The 24,867-nt window shown below is 41.2% G+C and overlaps 1 protein-coding gene across 5 annotated transcripts in view; it reads right to left on the bottom strand.

The window, feature by feature from the left end:
* The window catches only part of CUNH5orf24 (chromosome unknown C5orf24 homolog), a 129,780-nt gene that overhangs the window by 40,521 nt on the left and 64,392 nt on the right, over positions 1-24,867 (bottom strand). For 4 of the 5 annotated variants that reach the window (XM_077473964.1, XM_077473960.1, XM_077473961.1 and 1 more), the window contains exon 2: positions 7,255-7,502. In XM_077473964.1, the coding sequence (XP_077330090.1) occupies positions 7,255-7,353 (99 nt within the window). In that variant the 5' untranslated portion in view covers positions 7,354-7,502. The remainder of the gene's footprint in view (positions 1-7,254; positions 7,503-24,867) is intronic. The other variant, XM_077473963.1, reaches the window with a different exon arrangement.

Raw genomic sequence — 24,867 nt, 5'->3', positions numbered from 1 at the left:
GGCGGCGATCAGCGATTTTTATTGTGACTGCGACATTGTGGGGGACCCATCGGACATTTTTGGGACCATTGTCATTTATACAGTAATCACTGCTATATAAATGCAGTGATTCCTGTGTAAATGACACTGGCAGTGAAGGGGTTAACCAGTGGGTGGCAGTGTAGGGGTTAAGTGTTCCTAGGGGTGTGTTACTAACTGTGGGGGGGTTGGGCTTTCATTTAATGAACACTGATCTCTGCTCCAATCACATGGAGCAGAGATCAGCGTCACTAGTTGCTAGGCAGAATGGAGAAATGCTGTTTACTCGGCCGCTCCGTGAGCCGATCGCGGGGATGCCCGCGGCGATCGAGTCCGCGGGTCCCGCGACCGGACTCACGGGGGTCCCGACCAGCGCGGGAGCGCGCCGGCGCGCTCCCGATGGCAGGGCGGCATTGAATATTGGACGTACCTGTACGCCAATATGCCTGCCCGTGCCATTCTGTCGACGTACATCGTCGTGCGCTGGTCGGGAAGTGGTTAAACAAGCAATTGAGTGTTTGTGTGTGTGTGCTCCCTGACACTGTGTGTTTGTGCGTGTGCTTGTCCTGACACTGTGTGTGTCTGTGCCGACATTGCATGTCTATATCTGCTAGTAAAGGCTCCTATATCTTTAGATTTTAACCACCTGCCATCCAATTGCCGGGAGGGTGTCCCTGGACGTCCTCCCATACTTGAGCGGCCTGCGTGCCCTCTGCAGGCCGTGCACGGTGCGCTTTGTGATCAGCAAGTCTATGATACTTGCCTGATCACAGATCGAAGTAAGAGGTCGATCCCGACCCCTTACCACATGATCAGATGTCAGCCAATGACAGCTGATCATGTGATGTAAACAAAGCTGGTAATCTGCTATTTTTCCTCCTTTTTCGGGAACAAAAAAGCCAATCACCAGCGGCTGTGAGAGGGACATCAGTCCCGATCGTGAAGGTACCACCAGTGCCCACCAGCACCACCTACCAGTGACCACAGTACCACCCATCAGTGCCCAGTGTCACCTCACAGTGCCACTCATCAGGGCCACCTATAAATCAGTGCGTCATTACCAGTGCTGTCCATCAATACCACCTACCAGTGCCCATCAGTGCCACCCATCATTGCCCATCAGTTCCATCTGTCAGTGCCACCCATCAATGCCACCCATCAGGGCCCATCAGCGCTAAGAATATGCATGCATCATACATTTTAGGGGGAGTACAACTGGGGGATCCACAGTGGAGAAGGATCTGGGGGTTTTAGTAGATCATAAGCTCAATAATAGCATGCAATGCCAAGCTGCAGTTTCCAAAGCGAGCAAAGTCCTTTCTTGTATTAAGAGAGGTATGAACTCCAGAGAGAGAGATATAATTTTGCCCCTGTTCAAATCCTTAGTAAGACCTCATCTGGAATATGCAGTTCAGTTTTGGGCACCAGTTCTCAAAAAGGATATTGGGGAACTGGAGAAAGTGCAGAGAAGGGCAACCAAACTGATAAGAGGCATGGAGGAGCTCAGCTATGAGGAAAGATTAGAGGAACTGAATTTATTAACTCTTGATAAGAGGAGATTAAGGGGGGATATGATCAACGTGTACAAATATATAAGGGGTCCATATAGTGAACTTGGTGTTGAGTTATTCACTTTACAGTCAACAAAGAGGACAAGGGGGCACTCTTTACGTCTAGAGGAAAAGAGATTTCATCTCCAAATACGGAAAGGTTTCTTCGTAGTAAGAGCTGTGAAAATGTGGAATAGACTCCCTGCAGAGGTGGTTCTGGCCTGCTCAGTAGATTGCTTTAAGAAAGGCCAGGATTATTTACTAAGTGTACATAATATAACTGGGCACTAACATTTATAGGTAAAGTTGATCCGGGGAAATCCGATTGCCTGTCGGGGGATCAGGAAGGATTTTTTTTCCCCTGCTTTAGCAAATTGGATCATGCTCTGCTGGGGTTTTTTGCCTTCCTCTGGATCAACTGTGGATATAGAATTGGGTATATGGGATTGTATGATATTATTATTTTATTTTTTATTTTTTTTGTGGTTGAACTGGATGGACTTGTGTCTTTTTTTAAAACCTGACTAACTATGTAACTATGTAGTGCCGTCTAGGGGTGAAACGATTAATCGATATTATCGATAATAATCGATAATAAAAATCGTTAACGATTTTCATTATCAATTAGTTGGTCCGCACCATGCGATCCGCGGAGCGGGCCGCGGCTTCAGCCTAGCTCCGGAGCTGGCGGCCATCTTGGTACACCCGGCGGCAGCGAGCTGCACGCTGACGTCACCCCCAGAGCGTTGTTCAGCCTGTGTCTCTGAGCCTCAGCTAGCCTGTGTGGTTCCATGGATGATGACGAGGCCGGAGCGGGTGTGTGGGGACGGTGACACAGCCGGCGGAGTTCCCAGCTGACAAGAGGACGTGGTGTGTGTGTGTGTGGTAAGTGTTCATCAGTACTGTGTTTTGTGTTCACCAGTACTGTGTAAGGGTTATTTTTTTTGTTACTTAGTATTAAATACATAAATAAATTCAATAATGTATTTATTATTATTCCTATAATAAGAAATAAAATAATAAATAACCCTAGCCCCAACTCATATTCCTAACCTAAACTTGATAATAGTTATCTCTGTTGTCTAATAAAAATAAAAAAACACACCAAAGCCCAAAAACCCTGCATACAAAAACATGCAAGTCATGCATAAAAACTTGTGGGAAAAAAAAACACGGAAAAATGCTCAAAAGAAGCTATGCTCAGGTGTGAATGCAGCCAGAAGCAATCCTAGCGGCTAACTAACTGCTGGACTGCTTTTACAAGCAGCAGGAGGGGACGCCCCCCTCCCCAGGAACCCAGAAGCAAAAACCTTACATCACTGTCCACGGGAAAGTAAACGGTACCATTTGTAAAAATAAAAAGCATTTAATCTCGCCGATCTTGGCGTTTTGAATGCTTTCAAGACCAAAAGGAGGGATCTGGGGTTCTTACAGTTTGCAAACTGATTTTCCAAAAAAAGCATGGTGGGATGGGGGAGCTTGGTTTAACTATTAAAAAATGAATTAAATAGCATTTGTGTTGCTCAGATTCAGTGTAAAGTGTTGCACCTCCTCATCGCAAAACATAGCTGTGGCTCAGCGCCATTCACTTGAATGGGTCATTTTAGGCAGAATGAGACAGAAGGTATAATCTTGGCTTTGGCAAAGGGTGGTAAAAACGTGGCTGAACTGCCTTTTTTTCTTTTGGTAATATTTAATCACCACTGTTTTTTTTATATTTTTTTTGCTAAATAATTTAAAAAAGGACCAAAAATAAAAATAAAAATTTGTATTATAATAAATTACACACAATATACATTTCTCCCCCTTTTCAGTTTTTTTTATCCGATTAATCGAAAAAATTATCGGCCGATTAATCGATTATGAAAATAATCGTTAGTTGCAGGCCTAGTGCCGTCTTATCAGTGCCTATCAGTGTCGCCTTATCTGTGCCCATCAGTGCAACCCATAAGTACCCATCAGTGCAGCCTCATCAGCGAATATCAATGAAGGAGAAAAATTACCCGTTTGCAAAGTTTTATAACAATCTACGGAACCTTTTTTTTTTTTTTTTTTTATTTCTGTCTTTTTTTATTTATCAAAAAATAAAAACCCAAATGGTGATTAAATACCACCAAAAGAAAGCTCTATTTGTGTGAAAAAAATATATAAAAATATAATTTGAGACAGGGGTTGTATGACCGCGCAATTGTCATTCAAAGTGCGTCAGCGCTGAAAGCTGAAAATTGGTCTGGGCAGGAAGGGGTTTTAAGTGCCCAGTAAGCAAGAGGTTAATAAAAGCATGTATACAATCTTTGCTTTACACAAAAGCAACATTTTATACCCAACCCCTGCATGCTGACGTAACATATATGCAGCCTAAATGCACTGGACTTTTTTACATAAAGCCTCATACACAGTATGTATTTCTCCCTTTGTTCTGTTCTCACGAGAGCCCCTGGGCCCTGTACTAATGATAGGGATCCAGATCTCCCGATTGCAGGTCACTGATCGCTGTGGTAGCCTATGATCGGCTACCACAGTGATCAGTCCCTGTGAAGCCCGTCCCTGTTTTTTTCTTTCTGTGAATGGAGGAGGAGGATACAATGTATCTTTCTCATTCCTTGCAGAAAGAAAAAAAAATGTTTGTAAATTTTTTTTTAAATAAAAAAAATAAAGACAAATGCCTAGATCAAGGGTTTATCGAGGTGAGTGCCAGGGCTAGTGTTTGGGTCAAGTAGGGGGTCAAAGGTCAGGGTCAGTATATTTTGGACAGGATTTTTTTTTTAATTAGCATCAGTGTCAGTTTGTGTTTTAAGTAGGACAACAAAAAACAAAATGTGCACTAGTGCTACTTGGCTGTACTACAGGTATAAACAACAAACAACATACACATATGTGGTATTGTTGTGATTGCCAGGAGCAGGAGCTTTTAGTTTGGGTTGTTCTTTGGTAGGTTATGGAAGTAACAATAAATATACAGCTACTTTAAAAAAATTTTTATTTTTTTACTATTTTGGGACAGTTTTCCGTTTAATAAAAAAAAAATCCAAAAAAAATAAACAAATCAGGAGATAGGAGCATAACTATTTACTACCAAATGAAAGCCCAATTTGTACTGAAAAAACAAGGTATAATCGACCTGGATGCACAAAGCAGTTGTGATATGTATAGTTTTGCTAACACACAAAATTGTGCTTAGGCATTTAGATTTGTTTTACCCTTAGGTGTGAAGAGGTTAAAAAAAGTTAAGAATTTGGTTTTTGCTTGGTTTGTCTGATTTAAACCTTAGATATCTGACAGGGAATTAGTCTTCTAACATTCAATTGTGTGGTGAAATTTCACCTTGAGCTATTTATAAAGTTCCACTAGCCTACGTCATAGAAGGCAACATATTCCAACATATTCAAAAGCAATATTTCATATTTTTTCTTGAATATAAAATAAACTATATTTTCTTCAGTTGACCATTATATGTATAAACATATGTTAATCATTCATAACTTCATGACCAATGACAGAGAAAGTGAATAACTGATTATCTTGTTACAACAATATCTGAAAGTCATAGTAGGGAGCAAGTGAATATTTTGTTCCTGAATGTTATGTATTGAAAGCAGAAAAAAATGGGTATCAGTGTGCTGTGTATAGGGCTGCATAGCCAAAGACTGATCAGGGTACCCATGCTGACCCATGTCCACAGCCAAAAGCACCTACAATGGGCATGTAGAACTGGACCATTGAGCAATGGAAGAAGATGGCTTGGTCTGATGAATCACCTTTTCTTTAATATAATGCGGATGGCCAGTTACGTCACTCACTTGAGGAAGAGATGGCATCTGCATGAAGCATGGCAGGAAGGTAAGCTGATGGAAGCAGTACGATACTTTGGCAATGTTCTGCTGGGAAACATTGGGCCCTGCCCAAGTGGATGTGGATGTTAGCTGCCAAAAACTCCTACCTAAACATTGTTGCTAACCAAGTACACCCCTTTGTGGAAACGTTATTCCCTGATAGCAGTGGCCTCTTTCAACAGGATAGCACGCCCTGCCACATTACACAAATGGTTCAAGAATGGTTTGAAGAACACAATAAAAAGTTAAAGATATTGACTTGGCCTCAAATTCGCCAGATCTCAATCCAATTGCGCAACTTTGTGATGTGCTAGAAAAACAAGTCCAATCCATAGAGGCCCCATCTTGCAATTTAGAGGTTTTAAAGAATCTGTTACCGATACCTTTAATAGGTTGGTGCCAGGTACCACAGCATACCTTCAGAGGTCCATGGTGGCATGCATGCCTCCACAGATCAGGTGGGTGGTCATAAAGTTATGGCTGATTGGTGTTATGTATGAAACCACAATATATTCTAGAGGTCGACCGATATATCGGCCGATATTTGCCGTTTTTTAATTAATCGGCATCGGCCGAATGTGCTGATAAAAAGCCGATTTAGAACTACAGCGGGACTTTGAAATGACTTCTGTAAGAAGTCAGTGTAAGTTGCCTGAGTCCTCATAGAAACACTTTCCTCCTCTCTGGGCAGACTGCCAAGAAAAGAACAGAAAGATACAATGTTTACACTTGAATGAATGAAGTCATCTCAGTGTGTAGAAGTTCTCAGTTTAACCATTTAAAGACTAAATCTTTTCTGACACTTGTTGCTTACAAGTAAAAATCCTGTATTTTCTGCCAGAAAATCACTTAGAATTATATATATTTTTTTAGCAGAGATCCTAGGGAATAAAATAGCGGTTGTTGCAATATTTTATGTCACAGAGGTCTTTCAAATGCATTTTTTTGGGAAAAAAATACACTATTTAAAAAATATAAAAATAAAATAAAAACAGTAAAGTTAGCCCATTTTTTTTTTTTCGTCCAAAAGTTTTGACTACCTGTTTTTATTTAATATATAGTTTTTTTTTTTAATCTAAATCATACATACAAGTAAACTGATTGGAGGTTTGTTTTGTTTAATAAATGTTTAAATGTAAGAAATTTTCTGTATCACTTATGAAGACTGCTTTCACACTGGAGCGGGCAGGCGTTGATGGTAAAACGCAAGTTTTAGCGGCTCTTTACCATCATTTTAGCGGTGCTATTTGGCTGCTAGTGGGGCGCATAAAACCCAGCTAGCGGCCAAGGAAGAGGTTAAATGCGCCCGTGAAGCACTGCTGCCAAATCGCATTGCATGCGCTTCGGCAGTGGTGCCCATTCATATCAATGGGCAGGAGTGGTGGAGGAGCGGTATACACCACTCCAAACGTGCTGCTTGGAGGACTTTTTTTTAAGATCCTGCCAGCGCATCGCCTCAGTGTGAAAGCACTCTGTCTTTCACACAGACTGCAGGGGAGCCATTTTGCAGGCACTTTACAGGCGCTATTTTTAGCCCAAAAGCGCCTGAAAAACGCCCCAGTGGGAAAGGTGTGTTAGATCAAGGGGGATTAAAAGAAAAAAAAAATAAAGAAAAAAGGAAAAAAATAAATAAAATAAAATCGGCCTAACATATCGGCCCAAAAAAATCGGCATCATATATCGGCTATCGGCATCGGCCAGAGAAAAACCCATATCGGTCGACCTCTAATATATTCTATTTAAAGCAAGAACATAACATAAAGCTTTCATTTACTTTAAAATAACTGAAGAGAATACAAATACTGAACATTGTTATCACACAAAAAAACTGATCACTCTTATTGGAAACCTGCCTTGATATTTTGTGCATCCAGAACAAATGGATCGGAAACACCCGTGCAGGTAAAGGATTCACGTACATGCATTCCAGGCAGATCCTGACGTCTGAACATGACAATGCTGGTCGACTTATACTTAGAAGAAAGTCACAATATTGTACACGTCTGCTAATTTCTCTTCTAGTTAGGTGCCATCAGTGACTGGCCACATACAGTGCATAAGGGCAGCTGCCTTGAAGCTTATTAAATTGAGGTTCTTCCACCTACAAGGGAAGAAAAAGGAAAATTAATTATTGCAAAATGTTTATAAAGATATCTACATAAAGATGGCATGTATGATGCATATACAGTGGTGTGAAAAAGTGTTTGCCCCCTTCCTCATTTCCTGTTCCTTTGCATGTTTGTCACACTTAAGTGTTTCGGAACATCAAACCAATTTAAACAATAGTCAAGGACAACACAAGTAAACACAAAATGCAATTTGTAAATGAAGGTGTTTATTATTAAAGGTGAAAAAAAATCCAAACCATCATGGCCCTGTGTGAAAAAGTGATTGCCCCCCTTGTTAAAACATACTATAACTGTGGTTGTCCACACCTGAGTTCAATTTCTCTAGCCACACCCAGGCCTGATTATTGCCACACCTGTTCACAATCAAGGCATCACTTAAATAGGAGCTGCTTGACACAGTAAGGTCCACCAGAAGATCCTTAAAAGCTACACATCATGCCGAGACCCAAAGAAATTCAGGAACAATTGAGAAAGAAAGTAATTGAGATCTATCAGTCTGGAAAGGGTTATAAAGCCATTTCCAAAGCTTTGGGAATCCAACGAACCACAGTGAGAGCCATTATCCACAAATGGCGAAGACATGGAACAGTGGTGAACCTTCCCAGGAGTGGCCGGCCGCCCAAAATTACCCCAAGAGCGCAGCGACGACTCATCCAAGAGGTCACAAAAGACCCCACAACAACGTCCAAGGAACTGCAGGCCTCACTTGCCTCAGTTAAGGTCAGCGTTCATGCCTCCACCATCAGGAAAAGACTGGGCAAAAATGGCCTGCATGGCAGAGTTCCAAGGAGAAAACCACTGCTGAGCAAAAAGAACATCAAAGCTCGTCTCAATTTCTCCACAACACATCTTGATGATCCCCAAGACTTTTGGGACAACATTCTGTGGACCGATGAGACAAAAGTGGAACTCTTTGGAAGGTGTGTGTTCAAGTATATCTGGCGTAGAAGGAACACTGCATTTCATAAAAAGAACATTATACCAACAGTAAAATATGGTGGTGGTAGTGTGATGGTCTGGGGCTGTTTTGCTGCTTCAGGACCTGGAAGACTTGCCGTGATAAAAGGAACTATGAATTCTGCTGTCTACCAAGAGATCCTGAAGGAGAATGTCCGACCATCTGTTCGTGTACTCAAGCTGAAACGAACTTGGGTTCTGCAGCAGGACAATGATCCTAAACACACCAGCAAGTCCACCACCGAATGGCTGAAGAAAAACAAAATGAAGACTTTGGAGTGGCCTAGCCAAAGTCCTGACCTGAATCCTATTGAGATGTTGTGGTATGACCTTAAAAAGGCTGTTCATGCTCGAAAACCCTCTAATGTAACTGAATTAGGACAATTCTGCAAAGATGAGTGGGCCAAAATTCCTCCAGGACGCTGTAAAAGCCTCATTGCACGTTATCGCAAACGCTTGGTTGCAGTTGTTGCTGCTAAGGGTGGCCCAACCAGTTATTAGGTTTAGGGGGCAATCACTTTTTCACACAGGGCCATGATGGTTTGGATTTTTTTTCACCTTTAATAATAAACACCTTCATTTACAAATTGCATTTTGTGTTTACTTGTGTTGTCCTTGACTATTGTTTAAATTGGTTTGATGTTCCGAAACACTTAAGTGTAACAAACATGCAAAGGAACAGGAAATGAGGAAGGGGGCAAACACTTTTTCACACCACTGTATTCAACTTAGAACACTGAAATAATGTTTTGTCAAACAAAATAATAAAAAAAAACAATAATTAAAGACCAATTCCAGGCTGCCATTTTTTCAAAGTCCTGTGTTGAAAAGCAGGTCTAACTGCAATAATCATTTTCAATTTGAATCTGTCCCACACAGTGCTTCTTCCCATTAAGATATTCTCCATCTTCTGGCTTGCATGACTCCTGACATCCCTCAACCCAGAGGATTTCCTACATACTGTGAATGCGGGATTGCATGAGTCACCACCCAGGAGGTGTAACCAAGAACATTTCATTCCCAGTGTACTCGTACAGAAAGCAGCACCGATGTCAATAACCTAAAGAAGAGTTGAAGAGGACCCTGCATGGTCAAATGACTGGCCTAAAGAAAAAGTAGGTATTAACACAAACATTTGCTGTTGGGGGCCACAATGGGGGGGGGGGACAACTTGTAGGAGCAGTGATTTAATACATATGGGCTTTTCCCCTCTTTCCTCCATAGTCCACGGAGAACATCTGGCAAGGGACAAGCTGGAGGCTTGGCAAGGGACAAGCTGGAGGCTTGGCACGCCTGTCAATACCCTGCATGGCTATGCTCATCTCTGCAGGACTACAAGTGCATATCTGATAGAAATAGGCAAGTGCATGCTTGTTCGTGGCGCATGCCTGTGCGCACTGATGCACGTCACGTGCGATAGATCTTGGCGGCCCCTGGCCTTTATAAGGATGACAGTTACTCACAGACTTTGCAAACTGGTCTTTAGCTCCCTGTTGCCCTTTGTAAAGAATAAGAAATAGTGAAATGCTAGCCCTCCAATAGTGATAAGATATGTGTATGGGTATTATAAATGCAAGAAACTGATGCTGATGTGAATATATAACATAGAAATTAACATTTTCAACAGTGGCGGAAACCTCCAATACCAAAATTGAATACATTTTGAAAAGTTATAAAACCCAGGTTTTATCTGGAAGCTCAGCCAGATTTTGGTTCTTGGACTGTGCCTCCATGATAATGGCAATCACAGGCTGGAATTGAATTTTGTTTATTAAACACATTGGACCCTAGGAAAAATGGGCGCCATAGACTTCTAAAAAATGGCGCCTGCAAAATATACAATTATTCCATATTTTATAAGGCAGTATGGTGGCGTCAGGACTCTCACTTCTTGAAGAAGTCACATGAATAACCATGAAAGTTTTTTTTGTGATGTCATCACGGAGAAGTAGGAAGCGAATCCTGATCTCCCTAAGCCGAGCTGCTGTGAATATCTAGATGCATAGGCAAAGCATAATGGACTATTATGCATCGCATAGTAGTCCATTATGTGGCACTTACCTGACACAGGAGCCAGCAATGTCACCGCTGTCCCCTGTAGTCCGGCGCATCCATCTTCTCGGTGGGTTCTCGCAGCTCCGCCGCTGTCATTCGGCGAAGCCGTCATGACGTCACTCCCGCGCATACGCACGGGAGCCGACACGCGCGACAGCTCCGTTGTTGAAAATGCCGCGCTCAGTGCGCCTGCGCGCTGCTGGCGGTGCCCGTCTTTGGGCAAATATCTCCTAAACCGTATAGGATATTTCTTGGACCTACAGGTAAGCCTTAATCTAGGCTTACCTGTAGGTCAAAGTGTGTTGTAAGGGTTTAGAACCACTTTAAGGGGGCCATGCACCCCTAATGTCTCAAGTGTTCTACCCAAGTGCACTGGAGTAAGTGCACTAACAAATGTGAGTGTTACTTGATTGTCTTTAAATAAAACACTGATTTTATGCTGGCTTTTTAATTTTTTAAACCTGCATGAGGATTACTGCACAACCAGAAGCAAGTCACCCTAGGAGGAAAGTTGAGATCCCCTGAAAGTCGCCTGCCACTGGATATATATACCCCTAAGGGAAAGGTGTATTTGGACTTGTAACAGGTCTGAATGTGAGGTGAGCGAATTTAATGGCCGATGGAGAGACACAAGGGGTTTGCATACTAAGAACAAGTATTCACACAACAGCATTCACTATAAGGACTTTGTTCACCCATATTGTTTTACTATTACTATTTGATACACAGTGTTACTACCAGGAGGTGTCACTATCACTTTTTTTTGTTTACCTTATTGTCACAGGGTTTATGTGTTTATGCTACCACTTTACATATTTGCACTTTGCTTTCAGTGAGTTATTCTATTTTGGACACTATTCTGTACTGTGCTTTTCACTGTCTCTCATCCTACCTATTCCACCGCACCTTCAGTGTCACTTGCAATTGTACTTCCTCCACTCCTCTTCCTTTCTCCATCAGGGGCCCCCAAAGTTCCTTTCTCAGATCTCTCTTATTTTCAATCTACACCTCCTCCCTGAGTCAACGGTAGCCTCCCATGGCTTTCAATATCATCTCTATGCTGAAGACACCCAAATCTAGCTCTCCACCCCTCAGCTAACCCCATCAGTCTCCTTACGCATTACTAACTTACTAACAGACATATCTCTCTGGATGTCACACCGCTTCCTCAAATTCAACCTGTCCAAAACCAAGCTCATAATATTTCCTCCACTAGTGCCTCTTCCCCTGACTTCTCTGTCACAAGCAATTGCACAACCATCAACCCATTCCCACATGCCAGGGTGCTAGGTATCATCTTGGGCTCTAAACTCTCCTTTCAGCCCCATAACCAATCACTTTCCAAGGCTTGCCACCTTAACCTCGGCAACATCTCCAAAATATGTCCCTTCCTTATCAATGAAACCAAAAGCTCCTGATTCACTCCCTGGTTATCTCTTGCCTTGACTACTGCAACTCCCTTCTCATTGGCTTAACTTTTAAAATAGGCTACCCCCCCCCCTTCAGTCTATCATGAATGCTGCTGCCAGACTCATCCACCCTACAAACCGCTCCGCGTCTGCTACCCCCTCTCTGCAAATTCCTCCACTGGCTTCCACTCAACCAACAAATTTAAATTAAAAATACTAATAACTTACAAAGCCATCCACAACTCTGCCCCCAGCTACATCGTTAACCTAGTCTTAAACAACCAAATCGCCTTCTCCGTTCCTCCCAAGACCTCCTGCTCTCTATCTTCCTCGTCACCTCCTCCCGAGCCTCTCCCATCCTTTGGAATTCCCTATCCCAATCTGTCAGACCATCTCCAACTGCTTTCTCTTCAGAGAAGCCTACCTGCCCTCACCTAATAACTGTTCTTTTATTTTCTTCATCATCTCATCCCCCACAGTTATTATTACCTTTTTTTATCACTTGACCGTCCTTCTTAGAGATTGTAAGCTCTAACAAGCAGAGCCCTCTGATTCCTCCTGCATTGAATTGTATTGTAACTGTACTGTCTGCCCTGATGTTGTAAATCGCTGCGCAAATGATTGGCGCTATATAAGTCCTGTATAATAATAATAATTCTGGTATTCGGGGTTTCCACCATTGATGTAAATGTTTATTTCTATGTTGTATATTCACATCAGCTTCTTGCATTTCTAACACCCATACACATATCTTATCTTTATTAGAGGGCTAGCCCTTCACTATTTCTTATTTTTTACATTTGGTTATATGTGGTGTTGCTGCTTAACACATAGGTATTAAGCAGCAAGCCCCATCACATTTCTTATACGGTGCACTGGATTCTATTGAGTTAGTACATAGTAGCATGGGGGACCAGACAGAATTTTTTCCCTGTTGCCCTTGTTTCCTGTGTGCTTATGCTTCTGACTTCCAGTTACCGACCCGGCTGGCTACTGGATTTTCCCTGCTTCTCTCCTGGCTCTGACCTTGGATCTGACCCTGTCTGCTTCTTGTGTATGACCCCGGCTTGCTTCATGACTTCACTTCTGATCTCTCCTCTCCTGACTACAGTGTTCCGACCCTGGCATTCGTTCTGGTCTCCTACTTGCCCTGCCTGCTGTGATCTGCCTTCTGCCTCAAGACAAGGTATGTGACAAAACCTATGCAACCCAAATTTTAATTTAGGGCAAAAACTGGCAAATTCTTCGGTTTTCCTATGCTCGTGAAGGTTTGAATAAACCGCACTCCTCCCAGAGGTGTCTAAATAAATGACACTTGAATTCACCCCTCCCCTTCAAACCTTATATACTCAAAGGAGAGGGGAAGGAAGGATGTTACAACCTATAGATGCAATTAATGTTGGATGGAGCCAAAAATAACTATATACCATACACTACTAATCATATAAACACATCAAGTGATAATAGCTGAATAAATCAGCGTGCTTTAACCATCCTCCTCAAAATAAACATATATAACAAAAATTAAATAGCATGAAACTCAAATAATTATGTGAAAAATTAAATAAATAAAAAATTAAAAGTAAAAAATTAGTTAAATTAATCCTCATAACAGTCCAGCTGTAAAAAGTCCAAACTTAATTGGCAGTGTAGAGGTCCTTTAATCCATATTCATATTCACAATGTCATCTGTGTGAAAAACTTCACCACCATCAAGATAAGAATTGGCTCCTTACCAGATATTTTAGGATAGATAGCATATAGGCAACAAAGTCTAATCCAGACTTCCTAATCCTCCAATGCCATTAGTAATTCCTTAATTAACGATCCGCTACAACCAATATACCACAGGATATCCCAATCTAGATAATATTTTATCAGTGATTCGCCATAAAAGAGAAAAAGTGCTCTAATAGTGTAAAATCTCTCTTTTAATTTAAAATTAAAATTGCACTTACAGACATGTAGAAAAGATTAAGCTTCAAAAGTGTTGGCATCGCTGGCCGTGCGCATACCCCCCCAAACTTCTCCTTCCCCAGTTTTATGAACGAAAGAAAATGAGGTGATAACAGCATGACACACCACCCACAAAGACCAAATAATATCCACTAATTTGGGTTATTTTTACCAAAGATATGTAGCAGTATAAATTGTGGCCAAAATTCATGATAAAAAATTAATAATTTGCAAAATGTTATCACAGAAACAAAGAAAAATGCGTTTTTCTTCAACATTTTCGGTCTTTTTTCATTTATAGCACAAAAAATAAAAAAACTCAGAGGTGATCAAATACCACCAAAAGAAAGCTCTATTTGTATGAAAAAAAGAACAAAAAATTCATTTGGGTGCAGTGTTACATGACTGAGTAATTGTCATTCAAAGTGTGAGAGCACCGAAAGCTGAAAATTGGTCTGGGCAGGAGGGGTGTTTAAGTGCCCAGTAGGCAAGTGGTTAATCATTAGTACTTGAATTTCCTATTGACATTGTGACATTATGTGATTTCCCTTTTCTCATTAACTCGTGCCATTTCTTCTTCATGCTTTTTGCCTGTGTATTTGCAAATGATATCTTGGAGATCAAGTGCAACTTGTAGAAAACTATTATTTTTAATGTTCTTCTTACATTCTTCCCTAAACCTTACATACATACCAAAACTTGCATACCAAACAGTCCAGTCACACCAATCACTTCTCCTATATTCCTCTCTCATCACCTTACTATGTTTGGCTAGGGGCCTTCTATTGCGACCTACCTATACACACCTCATTATGAATGTTATCGTTGTAATTCTTTTTAAATTTCATCCCATCCCCTTCCCCATAAAACAGAAAAAAAGACAAATACAACATACAGTAGAAGATTACATTTTGCTGTTCCCCTCCTTCCATACACCACACCCTCAACCCCCACCTCCTTCGTGCAAAAAAAAAAAAAAAAAAAGGAGGGAAAAGAAGAGAGAGAGAAAAAAAAACATATCATTATAAGTCACTTCTCTCTCTTCCTCACATCTCCCTAGTTTTATATTAGTCTTGTATTATAACTTATACTCAGTCACGTTGTCCCCAAAATTGCTGGGTAGAGCCATCCTGTTCTTCTAGAATCTCCTTATGGGTTGCCAACCACTCTGCCACCCCCTCAGAAGTTTCAAAAAATGTAGTCTCCCCAAAAGCAGTTACTCGTAGTCTTGCTGGGTATAGTAATGCATTTATTAGATTTAATTGGCGTAGTTTGCGTTGCACTTCCCCAAACTTAGCTCTCCGCTTTTGAAGGTCTGGGGAAAAATATGGGTATATAGACATCCTAGTGCCGTTATAAAGAAAAAAAAAAAATACATATATATATATATATATATATATATATATATATATATATTCTCTAGCTCTACGTATTATAGTCACTTTATCCTTGTAGTATAACATTTTTGCCAATAAAGACCTGGGGGGGAGGGCGGCTGCAGATTGAGGGGGCCTAGTGGAGACCCTGAGTGCCCTCTCTATTGCAAAAAATGGTGTAAAGGAATCCTGCCCTAAACCACTTTTCCAGGAAAGCAGCGGGGTCTGCACCCTCACTGTGCTCAGGAAGCCCCACTATCCGTACATTGTTTCTTCTAATCCTGTTTTCCATTTCATCCATTTTACTCTCTTGTTTGACCATCTTCTCACTTATAGCTCTCATCTCCCATTTGAGGGGGGTCAGGTCATCCTCCCCCAGGCCCACTTTCCTTACCCCTGTAGCCCCAGCCTGCCAGTTAGATTGTGCCTGTTGACTCGGCCCGGTACCTGGCCTGGATTATGCGCGTATAAAAAAAGCTCCATTGAAAAAAATAATTCCCACTCTTGAGGAGCAATAAAATATTTTGCAGTACATATTTTGTTTATTCAATTTGCCTACGCTTAAGTCTAGAAAGAACTGCTGCCAGCTTCAAAGTACTCTCTGGAGCTTCCTTAAACTTCCACATAGGGAAGTGGATGCACTGAGCATCTAATTGGACAGTGTAGGCTCAAGTTGAAGTCAGTCAGCTTTATGTCCAATCCTTTCGGTCCTGGACTATACATTTGGAGTGGTAAGACCACCAAGCTGTTTTTTTTTGTTCTCTTGGGGGGGGGGTTTACTGTATATTCCACCTGGGTGGAAGGTGACTTGGTCCTCTGGGGACACATTCTATAATGGAATCAGGATATAATCATGTTTTTAACATGCAGGTTCAAAGCCCATGCGATGTTTACAAAAGCTTGTATATATGAGATGTGTATGAAATAAAACTATGCCCCTGTAGTATACTTCAGAATATTATGCTTTTGGAGAAATTCTTATACACATTTATATATAGGTTTCTGGATATTAATAAGATGTCTTAGCTGCACATGTATCCCTGAAAAAAATGCACCTTGTCTGGGAAATGCGCTGGATAAACAGCTCAGTGTACACACTTCTAAGTTTCATGGAACAGTAAGGGGTCTTTCATGCGGGTGGACCGATCAGGTCAGCCTGTCGGTTTTTTGGGCGATCCGATGGGACCATCCATTGTGCTCTATGGAGTGGCGGATGTAAACGAGCACTCGTCGACATCCAATCAGCTAACAGATGGTTGGGGAATCCGTTACCCATCCGTCTGATAGATCGGATCAAATGACAATTAGATTGTTTACATCCGACCGCCTACAGAGGAAACCAGGCTGTGTCTGCTATGCACAAGCAGAGCAGACACGGGCCTGTCATCTGCCTGCTTAGTGGGGATCAGACAGATGAAAAAGATGAATGGATACAGAGAATATTATGTCTCCAACGGGAAAAGTCTTATCAGCTGATTTGTATGCTGGAACATCCTTTTTAGCAATTTTGAGTACACTGTTTTAGTAAGATATACAGTACATGTAATAACGATATATTTGGGGTTGATGTGTTGATTTTCTACACAATTTCCCCTATTACACACGACTTTTCTTGCAAACTTACACATTCCAGTTTACTGCAGTCCAGTCATTGATGGATTGATTTTAATTGGTTTTCTGTTCATACTGCACTGTGCTTTACTGAATAAGCCCACATGTCAAGACAATCTGGTACTTTGCTTATTCCTGCGACAAATAGACCACTACCTTTCTGCAGCTCCTCCAGTCATGTAAAAGGTACAATATCTGCAATATTCTTTACATATATAGCAACTGCTGTAAAAAGAACGAAAAATAGGAAACAGACACTTTTCAAATGTGGGTCATTTCCTGACAAATATAGAAAATGCATCATTATAACTTAGGAAATTAAGAAAAGGGAATTAAATCTTGCATGTTTAAAAATGTATCAAACGTTTGTCTTCTTTAAATATATCCGCTACATGTCAAGTAAAGGTTGCGGAGGAACTATAGCAATATTAAAAGCTAATGGCTACAGAGACCTGATGTTTCTTCGTTGTCCAGACTGCACTAAAATGGAAGTCTGTTCTATGAAATATTAATGAACAAGCAATGCTCTTGCTATATGAGTAATAAGCTTGCAAATACTTCACCGCCGGCAAATCTCTACCTCCTTTTTGCTAGTAATCCCTTATCTCTGCATGTTTTATATTCTAAATGTATAAAATTCCTGAACAAGTTTAAACCAGAAAAAAAAAAGCCACGCTAAACTTAGGTCATTTTTTTTTTTGTTTTTAAAAACATCTACTGTTAAATAAACCCCACACATGATTAGGACTCCTCTTAATAAGAGAAGGGGGTCCACGCACCTTACCTTTTCTGGATTTTTGTGCAGAAGGCAGCTGCAATACCAAAAATCATCTACAGGTAGTCACATATGGGATGATATAGTTGTGTGAATATTTTGGGCACAGCAATGTGCATGAGGGATCTTGGGAGTTGTAGTTTTGCAGCATCATGCCACAAGCATGTGATGTGATGTACAATGGGCTTGCAGAACCCCCCCCCCACACACACCTGGTGGTATGAATGAATTTAGCAACTGCCAATGAAAGTGAGGTTAAATAGTGGTGATAGGTAAGGTAAATAAATTATTTTTTAAAAAGTGAGTATCTAAAGCAAATTGTCTTTTAGATTTGGATACAGTTGTGAGAGGGTAGAACCTCTTGTCAGTTTTTAATTTTTTTGCTGTCTGGGTATAATATGATGGAGAGATTCAAACTCGCTACTGGTCCTGGTAACCATTGTCATCGCTACTGGTCCTGTTAACCATTGTCATCGCTACTGGTCCTGGTAACCATTGTCAATAGGAGAAAACAGGATTAAAAAGCCAAGATTTCGAGTTGTTACAAGAACACAAAGTGGGCATCTTCCAGTTGGGGCATTTGTTTCAGTGATAATGGTCTAAATGGGAATTTGCCTCACTTTCTCTCATTTTTGTTTGTTCCTACAGGACAGAAAGTGAAGAGAAAGTGTTCCAGATTGACAAATGGATTATTTCAGTCAGGCTTCAGGAGGTACGTAAATGGCCTACACCAGGGCATTATTCAAATTTAGTCAGAGCTCCACAGTTTGTTTTTATCTACCGACACCCCTTATTTGCATGGGCAGTTTTTGGGGAAAGGTGAACCCTAACCCTTTAATAGAGGGATTTTCTGTCACTAGTATCTACGGTAGATGTAGTAAATAGAAATCTCAACAAGACAGCATAGCTTTCAATGCAATTCTCCCGTCCTCTCTGGCTATGTCATTTGCAGACTCGGAGCGACCACCACTCAGAGCTCCACCAAAACCCAAACTTGTTCTCACCCTGTGAAAAACACTCCCATCATGACACCTTGGGCTCACATAAAAAAGTTGCAGAGAATGACACTTACGTCACTACGGGCAGGGGGTGGAACTAGATTCTCTAATATACATACATACATACATACATACATATATATATATATATATATATATATATATATATATAAAATTTATTAAGCACTGTTACTATGTAGGTTTTTATTGTACATTAATACCTTAAATGTGTGATGCGTTGAAAACCAAACCAAAAATTCTTGGTCGTTCGTTTTTCACATCATTAGTGTGCTAGCTGCGAAACCAGATTTTCGTGCAGCAACTGAAAGTGCCTGATCCAACATTCTGTTTGGAAAAACAAAAGAAATCATATGTGCCATTTGAATTTTCCAATCAACAGAACTTTGGTTTTCTACTCGTCTATGGTGGCCTAACTGTGTAAATTGCATACCCTGTGCAAAAAGGAAACTCATCAGAACACAATGATCCCCTATTACTAGAACTGTGCTTATTTAAAATTTTCCTCCGTTCATATCTTGTATACTTTTATTTTCCACTCAAAACAGATAACATAGATCCGATAGTGTCAAATTTTCTTAAGAACATTTATTAACCACTTAAGCCCCAGAAGGATTTGACCCCTTAATGACCAGGTCATTTTTTGCAATATGGCACTACGTCATTTTAACTGACAATTGTGCGGTTGTACGACGCTGTACCCAAACAAAATTTAGGTCCTTTTTTTGCCACACATAGAGCTTTCTTTTGGTGGCATTTTTTATTTTTTGCGCTATAAACAAAAAAAAAAAGAGCGACAATTTTGAAAAAGAAAAAGCTATTTTTTTTTACTTTTTGCTATAATAAATATCCTGGAAACAATATAAAAAAACTAATTTCTTCCTCCGTTTAGGCTGATATGTATTCTTCTACATATTTTTAGTAAAAAAAAAAATAATAAAAAAAATGTAATATTCATATACTGATTTGTTTGCGCAAAAGTTATAGCGTCTACAAAACAGGGGATATATTTATGGCATTTTTATTATTATTATTATTATTTTTTTTTTTACTAGTAATGGGGGTGATATGCCATTTTTTTGCAGGACTGCGATATTGCGGCGGACACATCGGACACTTTTTTTGGGACCATTAAAATTTTTACAATGATTAGAGCTATAAATAGCCACTGAATACTGTATAAATGTCAATGACAGGGAATTAGTTAACACTAGGGGGCGATCAAGGGGTTAAGTGTGTGTCCTAGGGATTGATTCTAACCGTGGGGAAATCGACTCCTTGGAGGGGGCCGATCGCTGTTTATACTTAGTATGAACAGCCAATCTGTCTCCTCTCTCCTGACAGAATGGATATTTGTCAGTTTACATTGACAGATCTCCGTTCTGTCTCTCTCAGGAGCGATTGCGGGTGACATTGTGGCTACCGGTCACGCGCATCGGCTCCGTCATCGTGCGCGCGCCCCCTAGTGGTCTTAAAGCAGCAGACTTACAGCTATGCCGATTTGCCCAGGGGAGCCAACCTGCCCCATTATAACTGCAGCGGCTGATCCTCAAGTGGTTAAACATAAAAACAATGCACCCACTGTACCTATGCTCAATAATCGCCTTGGCTTACAGTACATATGCACATAAAATCCCTGTCAGGTGAAACAGGATTTGGCCCCTATTGTCCAACGCATTTCACTATCAATTGATTATGTTCGGAAACATTCTTATAACAACTACACTCCTGTATGTTGCTGAACGCATTTGTGTATCAACCAAGCCCCATATTTTGAAGGCCCCAGATGCCACAAGGTAAATTTTTGTTTAGCCAATAGAAAGCACTAGGGGGAGGAGAGGGAGAAGAAATTAGAGGTGGAGAGCTGCTATTTGAGCATTTTGAAAACTAAAAAATACATTTATGGTCCACTAATCCCATTATACACTTGAATCATTAAGGGCACATGTTGACAGGCATTATCCTGTGTGTGTTTCAAATGCACGTCAAACACAGGTTAGGAAAATTCTATTGACTTTAAAAAGGGCCGTACACAAGGCAGTTCAGAGGCTCCATATGACCTACTTTGGGTTTCTCTGAATGCACTATGACCTACTGTGCTGCATTTAAACTGTAGACAAAGCAAGTCAAATGCAGCCTTTTCTTATCAAACGCTGCGTTTCCTATTCAAACACAGTGCTTAAAATGAACACCAATTATCAGGAGTCCTAAAATGGCATGTTTTTTTTTTTTTTTTTTTTTTTGAACAAGTACATTTATTCAGGGTGAAAATATCAAGACTGTGCTGAATCCATACACTAAATTTGTTTAGAAAGAGTTAAATATTATTTCAAGTGCTCTGATTTCCTGTGGGCTGCTCTGGAATTATTTGGGGGGAACATCACACGTTTAGTGTTTATGTTCTTCTTTCCTGCAAACTCTGCACTAACATTTTCTTTTCCAGTTGCTTTATTTTTTACTGCTGTAGCAGCTACAATGTGTATTTCACTCTCTTTCCACCCTCTTCCATAAATTTACAAGACTTTGAGGGGGAAAGAAGTTCAGGAAAACCAGATGCAGATTCCATATTTGGAAATATTTAAAAGGCCACAAAATTCCAAACCATTCAAGTTATGAATCCAGGAAACATACAGAATACTGCAAGAATACATCCGTATCATTTTTTTACTTTTTCAGCACCATAAAATTTGTGTAACATATTTTAAAAGCAATTTCTGGACAACACAGGGGTAATAGAAATGGATGAACAAGGACTATATGCAGAGACAAAAGCAGGTGTGGTCTTTCCCATTTTTCTATCTCCTTCAATATCTGACTGCACACCACACAATGGCTTAGGCCAGCCATACACGATTCCCCCATCAACACGGAAAGTTATGACAGTGGAATCAGCAATTTTCTTCGCCCACTGATGAGCTCCGTCGGGGAAGCTGCCCCCGCCAAGAGAAGGTAGTGATTATCGTTAGTAGATATAGCAGCTGCTATAATCTGGCAGGCTGGTTATATCGCTAGATCAACTGGGTACATTCAGCCTGCCCATTAACAGTTTGAATCTGAGATTCGAACCATGTATGGCCGGTCTTACAACGCCAAAACATATTAATGCTAGCAGACACTTAACTTTTAGCATAGCAATATAGCCTACCGGCCTTGGGTTTCTAACTTTCATCCTGAAATTGGCTCAGTATCCCTCTCTGCAACTGTGTAAAATCTGGTTTAAGGTAACATGAGGTTTACATTATCCCCTTGCAGTAATTGTAAGCCAGGGATTATTAACACCATGCATCACATCTCTGTGGGGTATTGTTATAGTAACCATTTATTTACTTTTTTTTTACACTCTTGGAGTGATTTAAAATGTGACTATGTGGTGTAACTTTGATGTGAACAGGCACAATGCAATTTCCCTTGTCATGTGATTCTGTGCAACTCAAGTCACATCAGAAATCGCACTAGTGTGAACCAGGACAAATTCATACCCTTGTTGTTTCTACTTCCCCACACGATAGTGGTCCTCAAGAGAAATTAAACATCAGAGTGTGAAGATGACCTGTCGGTCAGAGTAATGCATCAAAGGTTCTTTCCTTTGAAACTGCAAATGAGCATCACTGTCTTTTGTTTCCAAGCTCTACTGAATCCTCACATTAATAATTTTTAGCATTAGGCAAACTTATTTGGTATGATCTTAAGCTACTATTTATACTTAGACATCATCCATTTGAAAAAGCCTGACAAACACTATAATTGGTCAAAGCCATTATTGTATATTGCTACTTTAACCGCCTCCTGCCCGCTGTATAGTACAATGAGGGCAGAGCGGGGCAGCTCTCATTCTGGGCCGATGTCATATGACCGTGGCCCAAACAGCGCAAGCGCGATCGGGTGCAGGCAGTGCGGTGAGGATGGTGGCGGCGTGTCCTCAGGACACAGCTTGTCACCGAAAGTGGTAAACAGCCAATGACCACGACTGTTTGCCACTTGATCGGCCGTGATACATTTGCAGGGGGATCTCAAATGTTAACACAGACCAGTAACTGTCTGTAACCGGCTCTCTCGCCTCACACAGCGTTTCCAGTGTAAGGAGAGCCAGAATCAGTGAGTTACCGATCTGTGTCAGTTTCAGTGTACTGCACAAGCACACAAATAAAGAGAACCTGTCACATCGTCAAATGAGAAGTGTAACAGTCCTAATCCATGCCCAGCAGTGTTACTGTTACATCCTCCCCCAGTGCATTTGTTGCCCATCAGTGACCGTCAGTGGTGCACCTGCCACCCATCAGTGACCATAAACGGTGCACCTGCCGCCCATCTCTGACCATAAATGGTGCACCTGCCGCCCATCTGTAACAGTCAGCGGTGCACCTGTCGCCCATCAGTGCCCATAAAGTGCACCTGTAACCCATCAGTGCCCATAAAAGTGTGCCTGTCACCCAACAGTGCCCATAAAAGTGCGCCTGTCACCCAACAGTGCGCATAAAGTGCACCTGTCACCCAACAGTGCGCCTGTCACGCAACAGTGTGCATAAAGTGCGCCTGTCGCCCATCAGTACCCATCATGCAGCCGCCCATTACCAGAGCACCTGTCACACAGCCCATCACCAAAGTACCCGTCACACAGACACCATCAGCAGTCCAGTACCAGCCATGTTCAAAAAAAATTACAGCAGTGAGGAGGCGTTTCAGATCCTTGGCCCACTTTTTTCCTCATATTGTATATAAAATGTGCCCAAATTTTTCCCCTAAAGATCCTGATCAAAATATATGTGTGGATGAATCCTTGGTACACTTTACAGGCCAGTTAGGAAAAAACAATATATTCCTAGAAAAAAGGCCAAATATGCAGTCAAATTTTACAAGCTATGTGAAAGAGCAAAGAGATATCTGTTCTGCATATATGAAGGAAGAGATTCCCAGCTCCAGCTCCCTGAGTGCCTGACCTACATGGGTACAACCGAAAAAAAATGCATGGGACCTGGCATACCCACTGTAGCACAAAGGTAATCACATATACCTGCATAGTGTTTATATTAGCCTGCCCCTTTTTAGACATCTACACTATGCAAAAACCCTGGCCTGCAGAACCTCCAGAAAGAACAGGAAGAGCTTCCCACAAGCTTTAGTAAACAAAAAACTGCGAAGGGGGAAAAAGCAACTCTGAGAAACAATGAAGTGCTGTCCTTGAGGTGGAAGGATAAGCTATAGAATGATGCCACAGTCAAGATTCCGGGAAGATGCGTTCCTATTCAAAAACCTACATGCGTCTAATTTTATAATCTTTACATGGGGTGGGTGGATTTCAATGATCAAATGCTTCAGCCCTATCTGGCAACAAAGAGGTCCCATTTCTGGTATAAGAAAGTTGTGATTTATCTTATTCATTTGGCCATTTACAATGCATATATATCACCTACACCATTTCACAGAAAGCCCAACCCCTTCCTAAAATTATTCGAAGAAATAGTCACATCCCTCGTCTATCAGCAAAGACCCCCCCTAAAAAACCTTCACTCTGATGCGGTTAGCCGACTTCATGAGTGCAACTTCCTATCTGAAGCAGGCCAAAGACACCAAAAAAAATGTTGCGTATGCAGCAAAGGAGGAGTTAGAAGAGATACCAGCTACCATTATCCCCAGTGTTTTTCCCAACCCGGCCTAGGCATTGGAAAATGCTCCTGACGTTTTCACACTTCCCTAAAATAGCCCATGTTTTTAAGCATTTCCTCATTTTCATTATCTGTGCTGACCGTTTTCCATGCTTCCTCAACCATTCCACTGCGTTCCATGTGTGCAGACCCTGGCCTGTTTTACGACTATGCCTCTGCCTACCGTCTGAATTGTTGAGCCACCATGTTTCTGCCTTCCATGTGAGCTGACCCTTAGCTATTTTATGGACTATGCATCTGCCTACCGCTTGAAATGACGTTGACAGGGACGTGCTTGGCCATAGTGCAGCTGAAGCTCCTAGGCAGAGCCAAATACGCATCGGTAGATGTGCTCCTGCAGGTGCCCGTGTTGCCAGGCATTGGCTAATGCCTATTTACGCGCAAATATCAGCAAAGGCAAACTCATATGTGTGCGCCTGTTAGCCATTAATGCTGGTGCAAAATGGCCTATATAAGGACAGCAGGTTCACTAGTGCATTGCTGTCTGATCTGTAGCTTTACCCGTATACCTTAGTTACA

The sequence above is a fragment of the Lithobates pipiens genome, unplaced genomic scaffold, assembly GCF_037356315.1.
Source record: "Lithobates pipiens isolate NorthernLeopardFrog02 unplaced genomic scaffold, aLitPip1_a1.2 Scaffold_8, whole genome shotgun sequence".
Lineage (NCBI taxonomy): Eukaryota > Metazoa > Chordata > Amphibia > Anura > Ranidae > Lithobates > Lithobates pipiens.
Note: the sequence above shows the minus strand (reverse complement) of the source record. Positions and strands in the feature narration are given on the sequence as shown.